We start from the raw sequence: 18,282 nt of genomic DNA on the forward strand, positions 1-18,282 counted from the left end.
GATTGGAACGAATGTTGGGATGACCCACCTAATGAATTCACAGGATCAAGAGGGGATGAGCTTGTTGCTTTATTATAAAAACTAACCACAAGGAGGAGATTGCTACCTCTTTCGTTCATAGATAGATGGATTTGAAGCAGCTATCAAGTTGGCAGGCCATGCATCCGATCCTTGGTATTCAAATCCCTACCTCATTACTTCCCTTTCAACTGCCTGTTAAGCCGATGATTCGATCCCCGCCTCTTCCCGCTCATCCGCACCCGAACCCTCCCTACCTCTCCTACCAGACATAATTGAGGCTCGATTCGATGCCAGAAAACTGAGGGCCCAAAATAGGTTTTTGGTAGCCGAGTGATCCGATGCGGAGGCAGCAATCCCAGCAATAGGAGAAATGGGCCAGGCCAAAACCACGATGTGATCTTTATCTCGACGAATCCCCTGCCGCACCTCCTATCTGGTCTACGACCAGCCTCGCTTCCGCCATTTCACCATGAAGAGGGTGGTCGTAGATCAGCTGATCTGCCAGCCGAACGAACAGGAATGGCTGAGTTGAGATAGCCGGAACGAAAGAGAACGACCCAAGCTCCAGCTCCGATTGCTATATCTGCTCCGGTGGCTTGTAGCGATTGAAGTGGCGAGTGCAGTTACGGGGAGTTTCGAGGGAAGTAGAGAAGGAAAGGAAAAGGCCATTGAAGAATTGGCTCTGAAAGAGGCAATGCGTCTTGAAGACGGCTTATTAGACAAGGGCAAGGCGATGACTATTGACATAGCCGTTTAGGTGAGGCAATGAATATTGTTCAATAGACAGAGAAGACGAGAGAAAGAAAGGACCAATTTCAGGCCCCGGGGCCGGAATGCGGTAGGGCTAACGCGCCCCACGCTCGATTCTCGAGATTCATGGGCCGTCTCGCGAAGATCTTCGATCCGAACCTTCGCATCTACTCTATCTTAGAGGATGAACCACGCCTTCGCTATCGCCCCTCGTTATCGCATTGATTCTTGCCGGCCCTTCCTGATTCCAATTCCTTATTGAGATCGAGATCTTGTTCCATTTTTCCCAGTTCGGTCAGATCAGTTCCATAATATAGCTTGCCCGGACCGGGCTTTCAGTGTTTGGTCGGGCCGGCCGTAATGAATGATCGTTGTTCGGGAACAAAACAAAAACAATAAGTTATAGAATCGCTCTCGCTCTTCGCCTAAAGCCGTAACTTCGCTCAGATTGATCTGACCTTCGCTATCGCAAGAATATAGCGATCGAAGAGCTATCGCTCAGCTGCTTCGCGTATTACGAAAGCCGTATTGCCCGAAGGGGGCATGCTGCAAGAGCGTAGGTGAGTGGTAAGCGTAGGAGGCGTGCCCGAAGGGCAGCGGCAGCAGTGTGGTTCCAGGTGCCGTCGCGTCATTGAGATCTGCAGGGTGGCGGGGACTTCGACTGTACTTTAGGGGTGGTAGGCTTAGTAGGGCTCGAACCTACAATATCACCGTTATGAGCGGTACGTTTCAACCAATTAAACTATAAGCCCCTACGGATCTCTACATGCAATTCGCTCACTTCGGGAAGAGCGGACGGAAAGAGGAGGGTGGTCGTAGATCAGCTCGACCATCGGGAGAGAGTGGTCGTAGAGCAGCTAGCTCAGCCGTTGCTTGGTTGCTTAGTACGCGCATCTTCTTCTTGCTTGCTGGGGCTCACCCGTTGCTTGTTTAAGTAAAGCGCTAACGCCCTTTTATATAGGGTGGTCGTAGATCAGCTTTTCTTCGCTGGCTTCGCTAGGTTGGTGGCAAAGCAACCTGTAGTTTTCTTCGCTGGCTTCTGCCTTCCCGAGCTGTCCCTGTGATCCAGGGCGTTTTCTGAAAGCTCCTCCATATGACGCCATTTCGATTGGCGTTTTTCTCCGCGCGCCATTTGGAATGGCGTCAAACTTACCAGGATGCAGATCTGTGCTCTCTTTTGCCCAGTGACCTATTCTGGGTTCTCTGGTGATGCTGCTTTAGTTTTGTTGCTTTGCAGTCCTTGTTCGAAATCATCATGGCTTTCCACCCCTACTACGAGATAGAATGCCCTCCTCTTAGATGGTTCTGTCTTTGCTTTATCCATTACAAGCATTTACTGGTTCATACCTATTTCTTATAAAATTCCTGACGGTAACTGCATCCATTCATTTTCACACTTCAAGTTCACCTCTTGTCCTTTCATGGGGATTGCTTTTGAGGCCTTCTTTAGCTTCGCAAACACTTAGGCTCTGCTTCCACTTCCGTGTGGTGACTTCCTCAATGAAAGAAGCTGTCTTCCAATAACCCTTTGGTTTGGCGCCATTCTATTTCCCTTTGTATATGGGATCAACTCATAATGAACCATGCCCCTATCTTTGCTATTCGATGGTCATGAATCTTTTCTCTTGACTTTGGACCAATTTTGAGATCAGTCGTGATTTCTTGGTCGACTTTTTTTGGGGATCTTGGTCTTTGATTTGGCTAGAGTCCTTCTCTACCCAATGGTTCAATATTGAGGCCTTAGTCCTATTGGACTTCTTAGTACTCGTGCCCACTTGTCCAGGCCACTTTGTCAACTCTCTACTCGTAAGAAGAATAGTGCTCTTTATCAAATTATAAGCCGGGTCATGAGTACAATGAGTCAGGTGTTAATCTTTATCCCAAGATCCTTAAAGAATCGGTACAAACAAGAAAGACTCGCGAGTAATATGATTCAAGATCAAGATCTTGATTCTTGATTCTACTTCTTGTCTTGAATCTTGGAATTGATGGAATGCGTGCTGATAGGATGAGATGGGATGGTCTCGTGGATCACACGTGGAGAGGAGAGCCTCATCCAACGTTGGGGAGACATCCACACGAGTTTAGGCTTGTGGAGCCGCTAGACGCACCTAAGGTGACGAGTTCCCTATCTAGTCCCTGTGAGTTGAGCGTCTCATTCATGTTCCGTCACTGCCTGGTTACGTTACCAATGTTTGGGGAATCCCTAAACATTGGTTTGGGGATACCTCTGGGGGCGTTGGGGAACTTATCCAGAATGACCGATTCTTTTCTTTTTGGAGGGGGAAGCGGGACGCTTTAAAATGGGCTAAACCCAAGATCAGGGACGTGGGATCTGGAGTCTGAGGTGAGGTGCGCACAAGAGAATGCAGTGGCCTGAGAGGCGTTCATCTTGCTGATATCGAGAATGGCCTTTGCTGTCCGCCTTGGCTTTCATCTTCGATCGGGGGGCTTATTTGCTTTAGGAGTCCAGGCCGATATGGAGAATGAACCGGGGTAATACTCAGGTAGAATCAATGTTTCTGCTGGGTCGTCTACCCGATCCATCTGATCATCAATTACCCAAGCTTCAATAGAATGAAGCAGCTGAGATGCATCATCAGATAGTTGTGTTCATCATCCCCTGCAGTTATGTTAGCTTACTCATCCTGTTGCTCATCGGCTACACCTCTCCTCTTGACTCCTTGTTCCTTATTTCCAGAATCAGTTGCCTTGGAGATCGGCTCTTGACTTACCGCCCAAAGAATCAATCAAACAAACGGCACGGCCAGAAGAAAAAAAAGCAAAAATCGAATCGGTAACGGAATCTTGATCAAAGGATCATGTACAGCATCCCCTGTATACGCGATCTACATAGAAAGATAGAAAGAGGCTTCGCTCCTTTCCACGCGATTCTATTTATATAAAATAAAAAATAAAAATAGAAAGCTCTAGGATTGCGTAGGATTCTTTGGCTACCGCTGCGGCGGTCAAAGTCAAAGACCCAACCAACCCTAGCCGCCGCCTTAAGAGAGGTTTTTCTCCCTCCCTTCCAGTGTGGCTTGAAAGAAAGCAAGCCACCTTGTTTTTGGCAATGAATGGAATCAATAGATCGGCGGCACAGTAGAGTGATTCTGACTGAAACTCCTGCTTGATCTGTTTTGAGGCCCCCAGCTTTAGGCTAGGTATAGGCCTCTCTAGAAGGTTGTGGGTTGGAGGAGAAAGGGGAGTGGAGGCGGGCCTCCGTTCGCATCTCTGTTCCAACAAATAACGACTTTTCCTCGTTCCCATGACTCCGCGGCCCATCTGCCTTTTCCATTGTCAACCCCGGCAACTTATGAGTGAGGCTTTCGGGGCTACCTACTTTAGGGCTTAATATATATATAAGAAGAGCCCGAATTTGGCCTTTTTGTTTAAGGGCTGCTCGCCTTTTGAATAGAAGGAAGTGGGATAGCGGGGGTGATTTCGGTAAACCGATGCATGAGCTGAGGCTCCCATGTCCCGCCGACCCTCCGAAAAAGTAAGGTCGTAAAACGGCTCATAGGGAGTCAGAAGCAAGCAGAGTCAAAGGCGGGTCAAACTCACATAAGCAGAGGGGGAGACACATTCATGAAAAGCGAGAAGCCGTGCCGTGGGGGACTGACCAACTATGAATAGATCTTACTTACGGGTAACAGTAGGAACATCTATTAGTCCGTATCGTGGGTCTACTTGTTACAAAAGGCGAACATCCCCATTCCAAAACATTCACATAGGTCCTCAGGCGGGCGGGACGAAAAGAGTCTATTTACCTTTACAATATTCCGGAATGTATCACGGCCCTATCTATTCATCTTTTTTATTAAAAAAAAAAAGAGTTCCGCATCTCTCCGGGGCCCGGGGAACAAATAGGCGTGGGGAAGAGGGAGAGGGGGGGCTACGAGCCCTCTCCCGTTGCTGTTCCCGGACCACCCACCCCTTCCTTCCCCTTCGCCCGGCCCGGTGAGGTCCGAAGAGATCAGATCTCTCGAACGAAGTGAAGTGATAGGAAGAGAAGACTGCTGGCGGGAGATCTCTATTCATTACACCCAGCGAAGCCAAAAAACGTGAGCGCCTAGCGCGATACGCAATCAAACTACTGCGCTAACGCGCTTCAACCTAAACAAGCAAGGGCCCGACTATATACAACGGCTAGCGCGCCAGAACAAGCAAGGGATGAGCCCCTACTCGAGTAAGCTGATCGTAGAGCACCGTTGCGCGTTAGCGCATCCGCTGGGCGCGTTAGCACGCGCATCCAAGAATCAACGGATGAGCCCCTACTCGAGTAAGCTGATCGTAGAGCACTCTCTCCCGGTGGTCGAGCTGATCGTAGAGCACTCTCTCCCGGTGGTCGAGCTGATCGTAGAGCACCGTTGTGCGTTAGCATGCTTTGACGCGGGAGCGCGCAACTAGGTTGCGCGCGCCTTACTCAAATAGGGGCTTTAGCTATAGTGGGGCCCTTGCTTGTTAGGTTAGGGGCAAAGCAACCTGACGCGTTGCGGCGCCCTACCTTGTCCACTGAGGCTCCGGAGTTTGCTGGATCGAAGTAGGAAATTCTCCATCCGCCCGCCAGCAGCAGAGGGGTTCGATTCCCGTTATACGCGATGTGGCGAAAAAGACTGAAAAAACGAGATATGCCTTGCCTGCATTAAGATTTAAAACTTGTCGTCTACTTCCAGGAAATGTTCGGAACAGAGAACTTACAATAATACAACGCCGCATTCTCCGAAGATTGAGGAGCAAGAAGAGATCTATTAATAGAAAGATTTATCCGAGAGAAAATCTTAACAGTTACATCCAATCACAAACTACACGAAAGTTGCCCCTTTTTCATGGGGATTTACCCATCACAGAGATGCACAGAGGAACAGAACGAACTTCATATATCCCTTTTCCACTCAATCCAGAAACAAGATCGGACGTTATTCCGGTTCGTCTCCATTTTCGTGAAACTATTCCTCAAGCAAGGCAGCCGATAAGTCATCGAAGGGTTTGTGTGAATAATGGAATGGTAAGCATTACTTATTTGAAAGTGTCCCACGGTGATCTAATATCTTTTCAAGAAAATGACGCGAGAACCCGCGGTGAAGAAATAAGGAGATCTTTCTATATCGACATATCAGTTGAAAAAATCATAGGCAAATTCCTGGATCACCCGGTAAGAATGTGGAGAAGAACCAAAACAGAATGGTTCCGCCTACTCAAAACTAAGAGGGGGTGCCGCCTACTACTAAAATCCCGGTTTTTGCAACAGTTGCGTTCTTCTATGCAAGAAGAAGACTTAGAAAGAACAAAGAAGTTTGGATCCGAAAAAGTATGCTTAGGCAGTTCCTTCGCTGAGCACAACAGAATGAAGAGGAATTTGTATCATTTCAAATCCCTATTCTTATCGAAGAGAAGGAACGAGAAAAACCGAAATCTTCCTACTCGAACAAGAAGTCCTATAGTTAACAACTCTTCTTTATATAGTAATTCGACCTATTGCTCCGGATCCCCCCATCAGTTTACTAGGAAGAGAAGAATCAAAAGGATCGAACTACCTACTCATTATTCGGAAGTGAATCATAGAACACCAAAAGCTGTGGTATCTTATGGACCTAACATAGGTCACATCCCTCACGACATAAGATTGAAAGATCCAAACCTTCCTCTTCGGAGCGGAAACGGACGTGGCCAAAACATATAAAGATCGGCGTAGTCGCTCATAGATAGATCTCTCTCCATATAGATAGGTATCTCCGTGGATAGAGATAAAGATAGGGATCCATCTAGATCTTGATTCACTATTTCCATTTTTTTTCTTCCTTGATTCTGATTGATTGCCTTTTTGACGACCCCTACTCGAGTAAAGGTAAGGAAACATCGGTTTTCAATTATTACTTGCTGGGTCGGAGCGTAGACGAGCGAGCAGAGCCCAGGAACAGGGAAGCCCGTCATAGAGCAGTCGACTAGAAGTAGAAGACTGCTGGCCTGAGAGAAGGCGGCCTCTCTCGGGAAACATGGCCCAATTTCTCTTCTTTCTTTTTGATTTCGGTTTTTTTTTCAGGGGCCCACCCAATTTCTCTGGTAGTTCGAGCTTGCTTCTAGTACCAAACAAGCGCTTGAAAGACCTCTCCTTACTCGCCTAAACCTGACTTACTCTTGCTCTTGAACATGAATACTTGAAGTCCCTCCGCTGCTCTGCTCTGTCTTCTAGTCGATTGTTCTGTGGGCAGTGGAGACGCTGGAGATGTTTCAGCAACTATTCCTACTAATGTGATTTCGTAGAAAACGGAAGTGCGCGGATGCGCACTCCTGCGAAGAAAACGCCTTACAAACAAGCAAGTCCTTTCGCCCCTAGGGTGGTCTACGATCAGCTAGCTCAGCCGTTGCTTGGTTGCTTAGTACGCGCATCTTCTTCTTGCTTGCTGGGCAGCGAAGTTTGATTTTCTTGGGGTTTGTGATCACCTCAGATGGAGTTGAGGTAGACAAGGAAAAGGTACGGGCCATAGTGGAGTGGCCTACACCAAAGTCTCTTACGGAAGTTCGAAGCTTCCATAGACTAGCTACTTTCTACAGGCGCTTCATCAAGAACTTTAGCAGCCAACTAGCTCCAATCACCGATTGTCTGAAGCAAAATCGGTTCGAGCTTCTTGAAGTAGGGGGAAGCAGAAAGTAGTTTTCGACTAGTTAAGCAGAGGATGCCCTTAAGAGAAAAGTGCCCCTGTATTGGCCTTACCCGATTTCTCAAAGGTATTCGAAGTTGATTGTGATGCTTCTCACGTAGGCATTGGAGCGGTGCTTAGCCAAGAAGGTAGACCAATTGCCTTTTACAGCGAGAAATTGAATGAGGTTCGAAAGAGATATTCGACCTATGATGTCGAATTTTATGCTATTGTCCAGGCCTTGCGACAGTGGAGACACTATTTGATTTCAAAGGAGTTTGTTTTATACTCTGACCATGAAGCCTTCAAATTTCTCAATGCCCAAAAGAAGTTGAATAGCAGACATGCAAAATGGCTTTCATTTTAGCAAGAGTATAACTTCATACTTAGGCACAAGTCCGGGAAACAAAAAAACCAAGTTGCTGATGCACTAAGCAGAAGGCTTTCTCTTTTAGGAGCTATGTTTGTCGAAGCTGTTGGGTTCGAGGCTATAAAAGGTCAGTACAAGATGGATCCTTATTTCAGCTCGATTCTGGAGCAGTGCGAGCTGCATACTGGTGGTCCAGGGTTTGATTCTATTATTCAGCAAGGCTATTCAATAGGGTTAACCGGAGATCGCCCTATAGAATGACTAAGGGTTGGAGATGAAGAATGAAGTGGAAGAAACTAGTTGAAACGGATCGATATCAGAGTGGAATCGTCAATAAATAGACGGGGGCTTCTTCGTATAGAAAGCCAGATCGACATATGCTTGCTTCGAATAAAAAGATCGATATGCGTATAGACAGAAAGAGATGGATATAGTTGCCTGTATCTAAACCAAATAAGGTTGTTTTTTCCTTATTTGGTTTAGAGTTGGGGCTTTCGAGCAAGCTGAAAAACTACAGCGCGCGCGTTAGCGCAACGGTGCTCTACGATCAGCTTTACTCCGCCCAAGTGCTTGCCCCCAAGCCGAGTAGTTGTAAAAAAGCAACTCCATGAGCGACTCGCCTTTACTCTAATAAGGGCTAACGCCCCCCCTAAACGAGTAAGTAAAGGCCTTACCTTTCCTAGCGCGATACGGCTTTTTGGCTGCCCCTTTACTTTACGTCTAAGGGTGCTTGCCTTACTCGTTTAGGGGCTAGCGGCTTTTTGGCCGTATCTTGCTGACTCGGTCAACCAGATATGGAACTGAAAGTACTAGGTAAACTCTGGCACCTGGCACGAGAATAGGATATTTATCTGGGCGAGATAGTAATGGCTTTCGAAATTCAATGTATTTGCTCGAACCGGAACAACTGGAACTACACCCAGCTCTAGAATTGCTGCTACTTCTGGTTGGTGCTCTGATGCTGGTCATGATTCGATAGAAGAAACTGCTTACTCGGAGGCCTTCACCTCTGCTACTAGCTAGCTCTGTCGCCTGCCCCATCTACGCTCTAGTGGCTCCGTACACCCTTGCTCTTTCTCCCGCCCTTGTTCCTGTCACGGGTTGTGCTCCCGTGACTCTCTGCGCGGTTATTTATTTTTATTCATGTCTGTATCTGCCTCTGCCCCCTGTGACTACTACTACTATCTCTGGTGCTGGGACAGGAAGGGATGTTGGGCCAAAAAATGGCAGGGATATCACGGGCACTGAAACCCCCTCAGTTGTTGCGCTCGCGTACCGCCGGGCTGCAAACTAAAACAATTTTGAAATTAACCTTTGCCTCCTGTCGGCCATCTCTTTAGGTATGCAGTCTCTTTTCCCGCTTCCAATGCCCTTGCTTTCGCTGGTACCTAGACCACTGGTGTGGGTTCGCACCAATCTACTAGCACAGGATCTAGAGACCAACCCCGGATCTCCAACTGGTAGCTCGGGAATGGGTTCTCCAACTGAAGGCTCTACTCCCGTTCCCGCTCTGGGCACTTTGTGCTTTGGTGCTGCTTCCTCCCCGGTGAAACATCAATTGGATCGCTCGATCTGGAACCGGAGAATCTGAAATGGGCTCTCGACCCAGCCCAGAACTGCTTTTGTTTGCTTTGTTTACCTGTCGTGCCTATACCTACGCCTTTGAAGCCCCTACCTATGCCTTCACTGGTGCTGGTTCAACCTTTCAGTTGGCTTGAAGTATGCTGCTGGGCATAAAATATACTGCTGGGTGAGAGACTGGGCCAACTTACTGCAACATCGACTTCTTAATCTACTACTGCTGATCTGCATAATTGACTGCTTCACCTGGACCTCTATCTACTTATGCTGTTAGTGATGCAACATCCGCTTATTCAACAGAATTCCGCTTAGTAAAAAAATATGGTCGAGAGCTTGACAAACTGCAAAACCTATGACTTGATCAAGCGGATCATCAACCGAATCCACTGCTTCATCGACTGGATCCGGATCATCGACTGATGGACCTGCTACCCTTGCTACCTTTGCTACTTGTGCTACTGGATTGACTTAAGTGACTACCGGTACTGATGGATCTGGTTCTTCGACTGAATCAACAGGATCATAGTAATAAGCTTAGCAGTCTGTAGGATTTGCTTCAATGGATGGATCAACTGCCTATGCTACTGGATTTGCTACTGATGCTGGGTGAACTGTTTAACCGATTGCATAATCAACAACTGATTCGACTAATGAATAAACTACTGAACCAATAGGTAGGTAGGCTCTTCATCTCTTCCACGGAATTGGGTAAGTTCAAGCTGGAGCACAAAGTACATAAAGGTTACTTCTTAGCACCGAAGGCTTATGCCTTAGACATAGGCCATGATGACAATATAATAAAGTATAAGGGTCCAGCTAAAGGCACAGTCAATTTAGAGTGGTTTGTGTTACAATACAATGATCCTTCTCAAATAAAGGTAGTCGACATTGAATCGTCATTCAGTATTAATTGGCATACATTTACTATAGGCAAAAAGGAGTCACAATACAGCCTGGGAACCCCTGCAAGTTCCAAAAGAGACCATGTGTATGATGAGAACAATAAGTGGATAAACACACAACCTAAAGAAGTAATAGACTTTGGGGGTCAAGATAACACAATTATCAAATTAGATAATAAGGAACTGATGAAAGTATGTTCTTTACTTAGAGAGCAGTTATCCGAAAAAAATAAGGAAATCGTCAAATATAAGCAAGAATTACAAAATGTGCATGCCAATAAAGAGCAAGATGTTGCTAAACATCAATCAATGATCCCATCCTTGGATGCTGCTGCAAATCTTCCTGATGCACCGCGCACTGAATATCCTACCGTTTTATACCTACCTACTCTGTACAAGGACCCACCCAACAAGGTGAATAAAGAAGAAGGCAAAGATAAATCAAAGGATGATGATACCTAAGGCACGTTGTTCTTAGTGAGCTTTGCTACCTAAGGCACCGCCCACAGCTGAAGACCTACCCAAAGGGCTCTAGTGGTAAATCCAGCCCCCTCTTCCGTTGCTTCAAAGTGTATCGGCTCCCTCCCATTCAAAAACAAGCGTTTAACCCTCCCAACGCATCGAGAGAGATCTGCCTAATCTTTCCCCGCGTCGTTGATCAATAGGATCATTGACAATGACCTATTTCCCTCTGTCTCTCGATCTGAAAAGCTGAGCATCTGGCAATTGATGCCCTATTCAAGCGCGCTATTAGTTATAGTGGGGTATTGATGGAGTATAGATTGAAAATGATTGGATTGGTTCATGATCAATTGGCGTCTCGAAGAACATTCCTACATGCCGGGTCCATGGATATGAATAGTGGTTGGAGTCACCGTTCCATTCATGGCAGTCTGTTTCAGACGGCTCTTTCGAACATGTGCAAGGTCCAGGAGATCCGACGACCAGGGAGGGTTATAGGGATAGTTTTTGACGATCCAATCTATTTGATTATTAACCCAATCTACTCTATCTATCTGGGTAGATGTATTCTATCCATCTCATCTTGGTAGGCGGTTCAGTGAACTGCTAGCCTATTTCGTAGTTGCAGGTGGGAACGTTACATACTGCCTTCGATCCGTTGACCCGGGCAACCTCGTCTCTCATCGCTTGTTCGAGAGCTATAACTTCACCGGTGAGATTGCCAGCCAGGGGAGATCTATTAGATTGGGAAGTTCTTAGCGGATATCAAAGGTGCAATCCACAAATCGCATGTGTTAAGTATGGAGAGTAGATTCATTTCACCGATGCTTCGATCACTTCTCGACCGGGACTTCTTCCTATAGATAGCGGAGAGATAGATCTCAAGGAAGCTTTGAACTACTTCCACGCAAGGAAAGACTCATCGATAGTACTACCGATGGCAGGGAAAGCAGACTGAGATACCGATACCAAGACTAGCTTGAAAGAGAAAGAGATCACAGGCATGTGGTGAAGCATACCGAGAGAAAGAGCAGTGAAATAAACCATATCGAGCACAGGTCTCACTCTACAAGTTCAGTTCGATGAGCTCCTAGCGGACCTGTGCCTACTATCTACTTAGTGTGTGTGCTAGGGAAAGCTGAGCTGTTCTCACTGTGTCCGGTGACCAACAAAGCTTGTGGACTACTATTCCACTGCTGGGACAAACTCTTCTACATACTGGTGGGACTATTCACTGAATGACTGACTAACTGATTCGGGGAACAAAGAAGGCCCGATATCTACCTACATCTACAGTCGATGAAGATAGCGACTTGATTGTACTATAGGCTAAGCCATCCCATATGCCCTTCTTCAGTCATATGGTTCGCAGTTCAGCCTGCTCAGCCCCAATCAATGCTTTCTTCAGGCTTCAAAGCCTTTTCGTTAGCAATCCCTTCCCACCGCCCTCCATTCGGAACCGCCCTTCTTCCTTTCCTTCCCCACCTCTTTCGAACCTGAACAGACCAAGGCAAGACCCACGCGAATCAAGGTACTTAGCCGATGCCAAGTGCTATCCTTGTCCCGCCTACTTCTGATGAACGAATCCAAGTGAGTAGTGGACCATATCGAACCGTGCGGTCAGCCTCCCATACTTTTAGTCGACAAAGAGAAGGAAGGGATCAAGCTATCGATGATGGAATCCCTGCTTGCTTTCAGTCTCTGTTATCTTCTTCTATTATGTTAATTATATTCTTTCACTTACTAGATTTATCTATCTTTCTACGCTCGATCCTTCCCGCTCGACTGGTTCTCCCCCAGTCCCGAAGCTTCTCCGATTGAATCCTTCTCCTTGCTAGCGTGAAATGATCTCTTACGACTAGGGTTGCGACGCACAAACCCGCACTACTGTGCCTGGGTTGTAAATAGTGAGTCTATCTTGGTCTGACGCCGTCTCACAGGGTTCTCGTTAGCAAGGTTCCACACACAATGGGATAGCTTCGTCAGTACGTGGTGTGGTGCCTTGGTGAGCTTGATACCAGGACATCCAATCACACCATTGATAGCAGCTAAGGATTCGGACCCTAGTACTCACTTATGAGAGAGTAGACACCATCCTAGCTCTTTCTTCCTTTACCAACCAATCACGTAATCATATTTCATTGTCGTCGCAGATGGCACCATTAAATACGCAATTCCTCGATCCATTCATTAATGCGCAAGAGCCATCAGACTAGAGGGAAGTCTCCATAACCCACCACCATCAATCTCGAACTTTCACAGCACGGATGCAATCAAGAAGCTGTTAACTATGATATTCAGTCGGTATCTATCTAACAATCAAGGGCTGACCTTCCTGCTTGCTTTCTCGATCCAATCTCGCACTTGGTCTGATCGCACCGTAGATCAAGTTGTAACCGAAGTAGACCAAGAAGGGAGTGGAATGATGATGACCGGGCAGAAGACTCTCTTGGATCTCATGGTTTGGAGCAAGCTCAGCTTTCCTTTCACTTGGCACAAGACACCGTACGCTACACAGAAGAACACAAGATTGATGAATGAATTTCACATCTTGACATTTCCACATTAGACTGATTCAATGGAGAAAGCAATGCCCTTGAGGAGTGCCAGCTGTGAAGATAGACGACTCATATATATTATAGTATTTTACAGAGGAATGTGATTCATCTCTAAAAGCAATTCGTTCATACTCTTTCCCCATACGATGATGCTCTGTCTCTATGGATTGAGATGAGAATAACTTCCCTCTCCATAGTAGGATTCTCTATGCCCATACCTCTGACGAACCGAACCAAGCAGTCTGATCATCCTTGTCCGTCCCCCTCTTCTGTCAACTGTTGAAAGAGCATAGCCCAGGAATGAACCATATCGATCCAAGGTTGCAAGGAAAGAGGGAAGGTGAACCAGACCATAGGGATCTCCTGATGAAGTCAATCAGAGAGGAGCTCAGACTGACGGTTAGGTTCTTTGTTGAATCTTCTCATCTGCTTAGCTTATAGAATCACACTGTTATAGCTATAGATAGGCTCAAATCACGGTTTATCACGATAGACATTCCAATCAATGGTTGGATGATCAATACCATGGAACTATTCCACTGCTGAATGACGGAAGCTTCTTCTTACTGATGGACTGATCCAGGGAGTGAAGACTGACGGTTAGATGGTTGAAAGCTTGTGCTTTTCTTCCTTCCCCACCCCCTTCGCGCAACTTCTCGCGTAAGGGCTTCGCTCGAATGTTGTTCCCAGGGCCTTCTTCAATAGGTATGATCCCATCCTTCCAAAAGAAGAGAGCTAGGCAGGTGACAGGCCAGCTTCAGAATGAGAATCTTCGACAGCCTTCAGTTTAGCAATCAATTAGATCTCGACTGACTTAGCTTGAAGCATGGCTTGCCGTTTCGAGGCTCGATGCGGAACATTGATACATCGACTTTCAAGCATCTCGTAGTTGAGCGGTACTGCCATCAACTGTTCCAACATGTACAAGGACTGCGGAACATGGATAGAACGAGAGTCGAACTCGCATGTCTCTCTTTTCCTGTTAGTTAGAAAGAAAGACAGAAAGAAACCTATCTTCCTTAACCATAAAGCATCTATTTTTACACCTATTACTGGAACCCTTCCATTCTTTGTTCGTACTTTTGGGATGTTATTTGATCAGGAATTGGACTGAGAGAGCTAGCCTTGATTTCGTCTTCATTGACCGAGTAGCTGGACAAAGAACAAAGGAACGGGACCAATCTCACTCATCCAAATCCCCATTGGTGAGAAGACTTGCTGTCATCCCAGAAAGTGATCAAGGAGCGGAACAGAGCATTCAAGATCGAAAGCTGTTGATGATCGGTTACCATGACGTGACACGCTATCAACACCATTAAGGGTTAACTTCCTTTCAAGCTAGCTGAAGGTAGAGCTCCTTTACTACGATCACCAGATAGAAAGCCAGGATTCAAAGATATAACCCGTGACACCGATCCGCTCGGGCTACAAAATACCGGTAAGATGGAAGCTTTGTCTTTCTTTCTTGCCTCTATCATTCTCAGTCTAGTACTCGCGGAATCCGTTTCCGAATTCGGTATTCGTTTCGACGTCTAGGTAGATTCATGTTCCGTTAGGTAGAAGTAATCTATTTCGTTATAAAGATATTTTGTTATAAAGGATGTAAGGAAAGCCCCCTACACTAAGCGAGCTAGAAGCTTAAGTGAATCTTGGCATCTTCTTCTTCTTTTACCGCTACTTAATTCTGGTATTCCTCTTTCCTTCCCCTCCCACCGGCCCATGTTTCAAAGCTAGCAAAAAGCTAGCTCTAGGCCCTCCTCTTCTAGACCTTTGAACAGACTCTCTCTTTAACGGCTTATTCGGTCGGATAAGCTTGATCTTCTTCCTTTTCTTCTGTTGATGCTGAGACTTCTGCTTTGACTGTATCCTATATCATTCGAAAAGAAAGATCCACTACTTGCCTTGTCGACGCTGAACGATAGAAGTACCTCGCTTCCTTCCTTCTACACCCACTAGACCCATACTCATATTACGAATGTGTTCACCAGACACCGGCCCTTACTTTGACCACCTGCCTCCTTGCTTTGACTAGGAACGATTGACCGGGAACGAAAGAGCCCATCTCTGACTTTGACCCGTCCCTTGCTTTGACTTAGCTACCTTGTGCTTTGACCGGCTACGAAGGAGTCCATTGCTTGCTTTGACTTTGAATCCCATCCCTCGCTTTCACTCACCCCCATATATCATGTCGAATAGATAGATTAACAAACCAGATACAAATACGAGTACAAGAGAAAGATTCATTGACAAATCAAAGGATAAGAAAGACATGCTGAACAGAAAGACATTGCCGAAGCCCTCAATCTTAATCGCCCGGTTATGATGGTTGGGAATGGAAGTTGTTCTCTCCCTAGCTTATGACCGGTTTAAACACGCCTGCGGTGAAAATGGAATAAGCGGATCTCTCCCTGCTCTGCGGTTTAATGGTCGCATCCCTAATCTTTCTATCGGATCGTACCCAAGCATCGAGATTGATGGTCGCATCCCTAATCTTTCTACTAGCCATTCCTCATTCTAAGCGTAGCTCGTAAACCGAGCATGGCAAGTGATAAAGTAATCCGGATCTCTTTTCCTTGGAACCGTCAACCCTGGCTTTAGTGATGAAGGCTGTTCTCTTCTCTCCCTCGATCTATCAATCTCTTAACGCCCCTTCTAACCCGGACCCTAGCATTGCTTGAAGTCCGTCATCAATCTATTGGTTGTGTGAAGCGCCCCCCCAAGTGGTCAGGGTAATAGCGTAAGTGGTGATGACGAGTGGCGCTGGAATAGGACCTAACGCCCTTGAGTCTGTCTTCTCTCCTGCCTAATCTCTCCCCCAACCAGCGGTGTAATGCGGATCTGTCCCAACCGCTCCGTGGGCATCTCTCCCTGCTGTTCTCCATCTTCCCCCCTTTTCTCTCTGCCTGCTCTATCCGTGATCCAAAGCATGGCTCCTATGGAATGGGAAGGAAGTTAATACGTATATAAGCTATGGAAGCATAAGTGCAAACCCTACTCTTTTCTGGTGAAGCCCCTTCTGTTCACCGAGAATGGGAATATCCGCACGTATCATCTATCAATCTCTAGATCCGGCTAAACCCTCAATCCCTAGCTTAATGACTTGAATGTCCCGAATGACTCGAATCTATTGTTTGGCCTGGATGTTCCCCCGCGTGGTTCTGCCTCAATCGCGTAAGTGGTATTGCTCCCTAGTATTGCCTCCTATTAAAGCTCGCCATTCTCTAATCCTCCCCCCTAATGATGGCATGGATTCTGTTCCCCGCCTCTCTCTATCTGGTTCGGAGCGTATCGAATGGAATAGAGTGCATAACCCTCAGCTGCCTCACCCCTGCATCATTATCTGCCCTCTATGATTGCGTATATTCCTCTCTGAGGCGAGCAAGTCCCGCGGGTTCAAGTCGAGGCTGGATCCGTAATGAATAGGGGCTGAAACGAGAATGCCGCTTCGGGAAAGGAGCTAAGAGCTAACCCTTACCCATCCCTGCTTCAATGAATAGTAGGGCTTTACTATTGGCAGATCGGACTTTCAAGGGTTCTCTCCCGATGCCAGGTGTTGGCCTTATATCCCCGCCTTATTCTTTAATGGTGGACGTGCCCTCTCATTCCGGATCGGCTACTCAAACTCTTTGTCGCCGGTTTCAAGTAGACTAGCTACAAGCGAGTATAAGACGATCTGTGAGCAACATCCGACTCCATCTCTTCCTTTGGGCGATTCTCGCCTAGTTTTGTTGAACTCAAACTAGAGTTGGTAGGATATTGATAACTGACATGAGTAGGACCAAGGAGAATAGGTGAATTGCCCCAAGCCTTCTCTTCTTTAAAGCATGGATATCTCTTTCAACTAGCTCTATTGATGTATTTCATTCAATTACCCTGCGGATACTATTCGTTAGGTTCTGCTCTGGAAGCTGCTTGGTGGAATTCCTCAAAGTAGTAGAATGAAGGTACTCGGGTCTAGTTCGATTGCTTTACGGAATGAGTTCTCCATTGACTTCTCTCTTTACCCCTTTGCATATGTTCCTAAATGGGTGTGCACCTCCAGATGGGCAGGGGCCGGCCTCCCATTCTCTTATGCAGCATTTATTAGCATTAGCTTAGCTGGGTTGGGTGGATCGTGCCCTCTCTCGACCCTCCGTTTCTCATATGTCTTTATGAAAGCCTCTCGCCTTTCGAGATCCGGTCCATCATCAACTCAGTCAGATCTTCTTGTTTGCCCGCTTTGACCTTTAACGGATTTGATCGGCATTTCGTGCCTGCAGCCCTGCGGAATTCGACCTTTTATCAGCTGGTTGGGTAGCGTAGTAAGGTTAGAGGCGCAACTAGAAGAGTTGGCCCTATATTTCTATTTATTTTTCAATTCGATTGCAGTCTCCGAAGTCCTTCTTGATCGATGGTCCCCATTAGCAGCCGCTTTTTTTGGAAGGCGAGGTACTCATGTGTGATCGCGGATTCCACGGTAGCAGTAGTTCTAGCTCTACATTAGGAGCACGGGGGCTCTATCTATCTAAAGGAGGTACGGACCCCTCCCATAGTACGGCACGATGCAGCTGAAAAACGTAAGCCCTTGTATAGGTTGGGCGCTAGCGCGGCTCGCTTCGCTTTTGTTGCGGAGCTCACTGCTTTTCATTTTGATAGGAGTAGTCGGTGCTATGGCAGTGGTTTGCCTCCTAGATCTGACGATTCTCAGTGACGATCCACATCGGTTGTTGTTGGCTGTTATGCGTCTTGTGCTGATCTGGTAACTGTCCTAGGGGAATAGGAAGTGGCGGTAGTGATGGAAGTGGTGCATCGGGAAATCGGAGAATTCATTCTAGTACTAAAACTATCCCGTCAGTCAGAGGGAAGCAAGAGTGCCTATGGGTAAATCGTTAGTTCCAAGCAGGGAATTGGCTGTTCCACACCGCATAGCTGTCAGCTAAAGTGGGAATCAAAAGTTGACTAGTTTAGGAGCCATATTCTCGAGACTTCCCTTCCCGCTTCGCTAAGGAAGCTTTTCC

General features: G+C 46.7%; 1 protein-coding gene across 1 annotated transcript; it reads left to right on the forward strand.

Moving 5' to 3' along the window:
- The first annotated feature begins 2,469 nt into the window (after positions 1 to 2,469).
- On the forward strand, positions 2,470 to 6,826 carry LOC122068898 (ribosomal protein S4, mitochondrial). The gene is given in 2 exon segments (XM_042632806.1): positions 2,470 to 5,403; positions 5,406 to 6,826. Coding segments are annotated over 2 exon segments (1,080 nt in total). The 5' UTR covers positions 2,470 to 5,372; the 3' UTR covers positions 6,455 to 6,826.
- Positions 6,827 to 18,282: the final 11,456 nt, after the last annotated feature.

The sequence above is a fragment of the Macadamia integrifolia genome, unplaced genomic scaffold (genome assembly GCF_013358625.1).
Source record: "Macadamia integrifolia cultivar HAES 741 unplaced genomic scaffold, SCU_Mint_v3 scaffold478, whole genome shotgun sequence".
Lineage (NCBI taxonomy): Eukaryota > Viridiplantae > Streptophyta > Magnoliopsida > Proteales > Proteaceae > Macadamia > Macadamia integrifolia.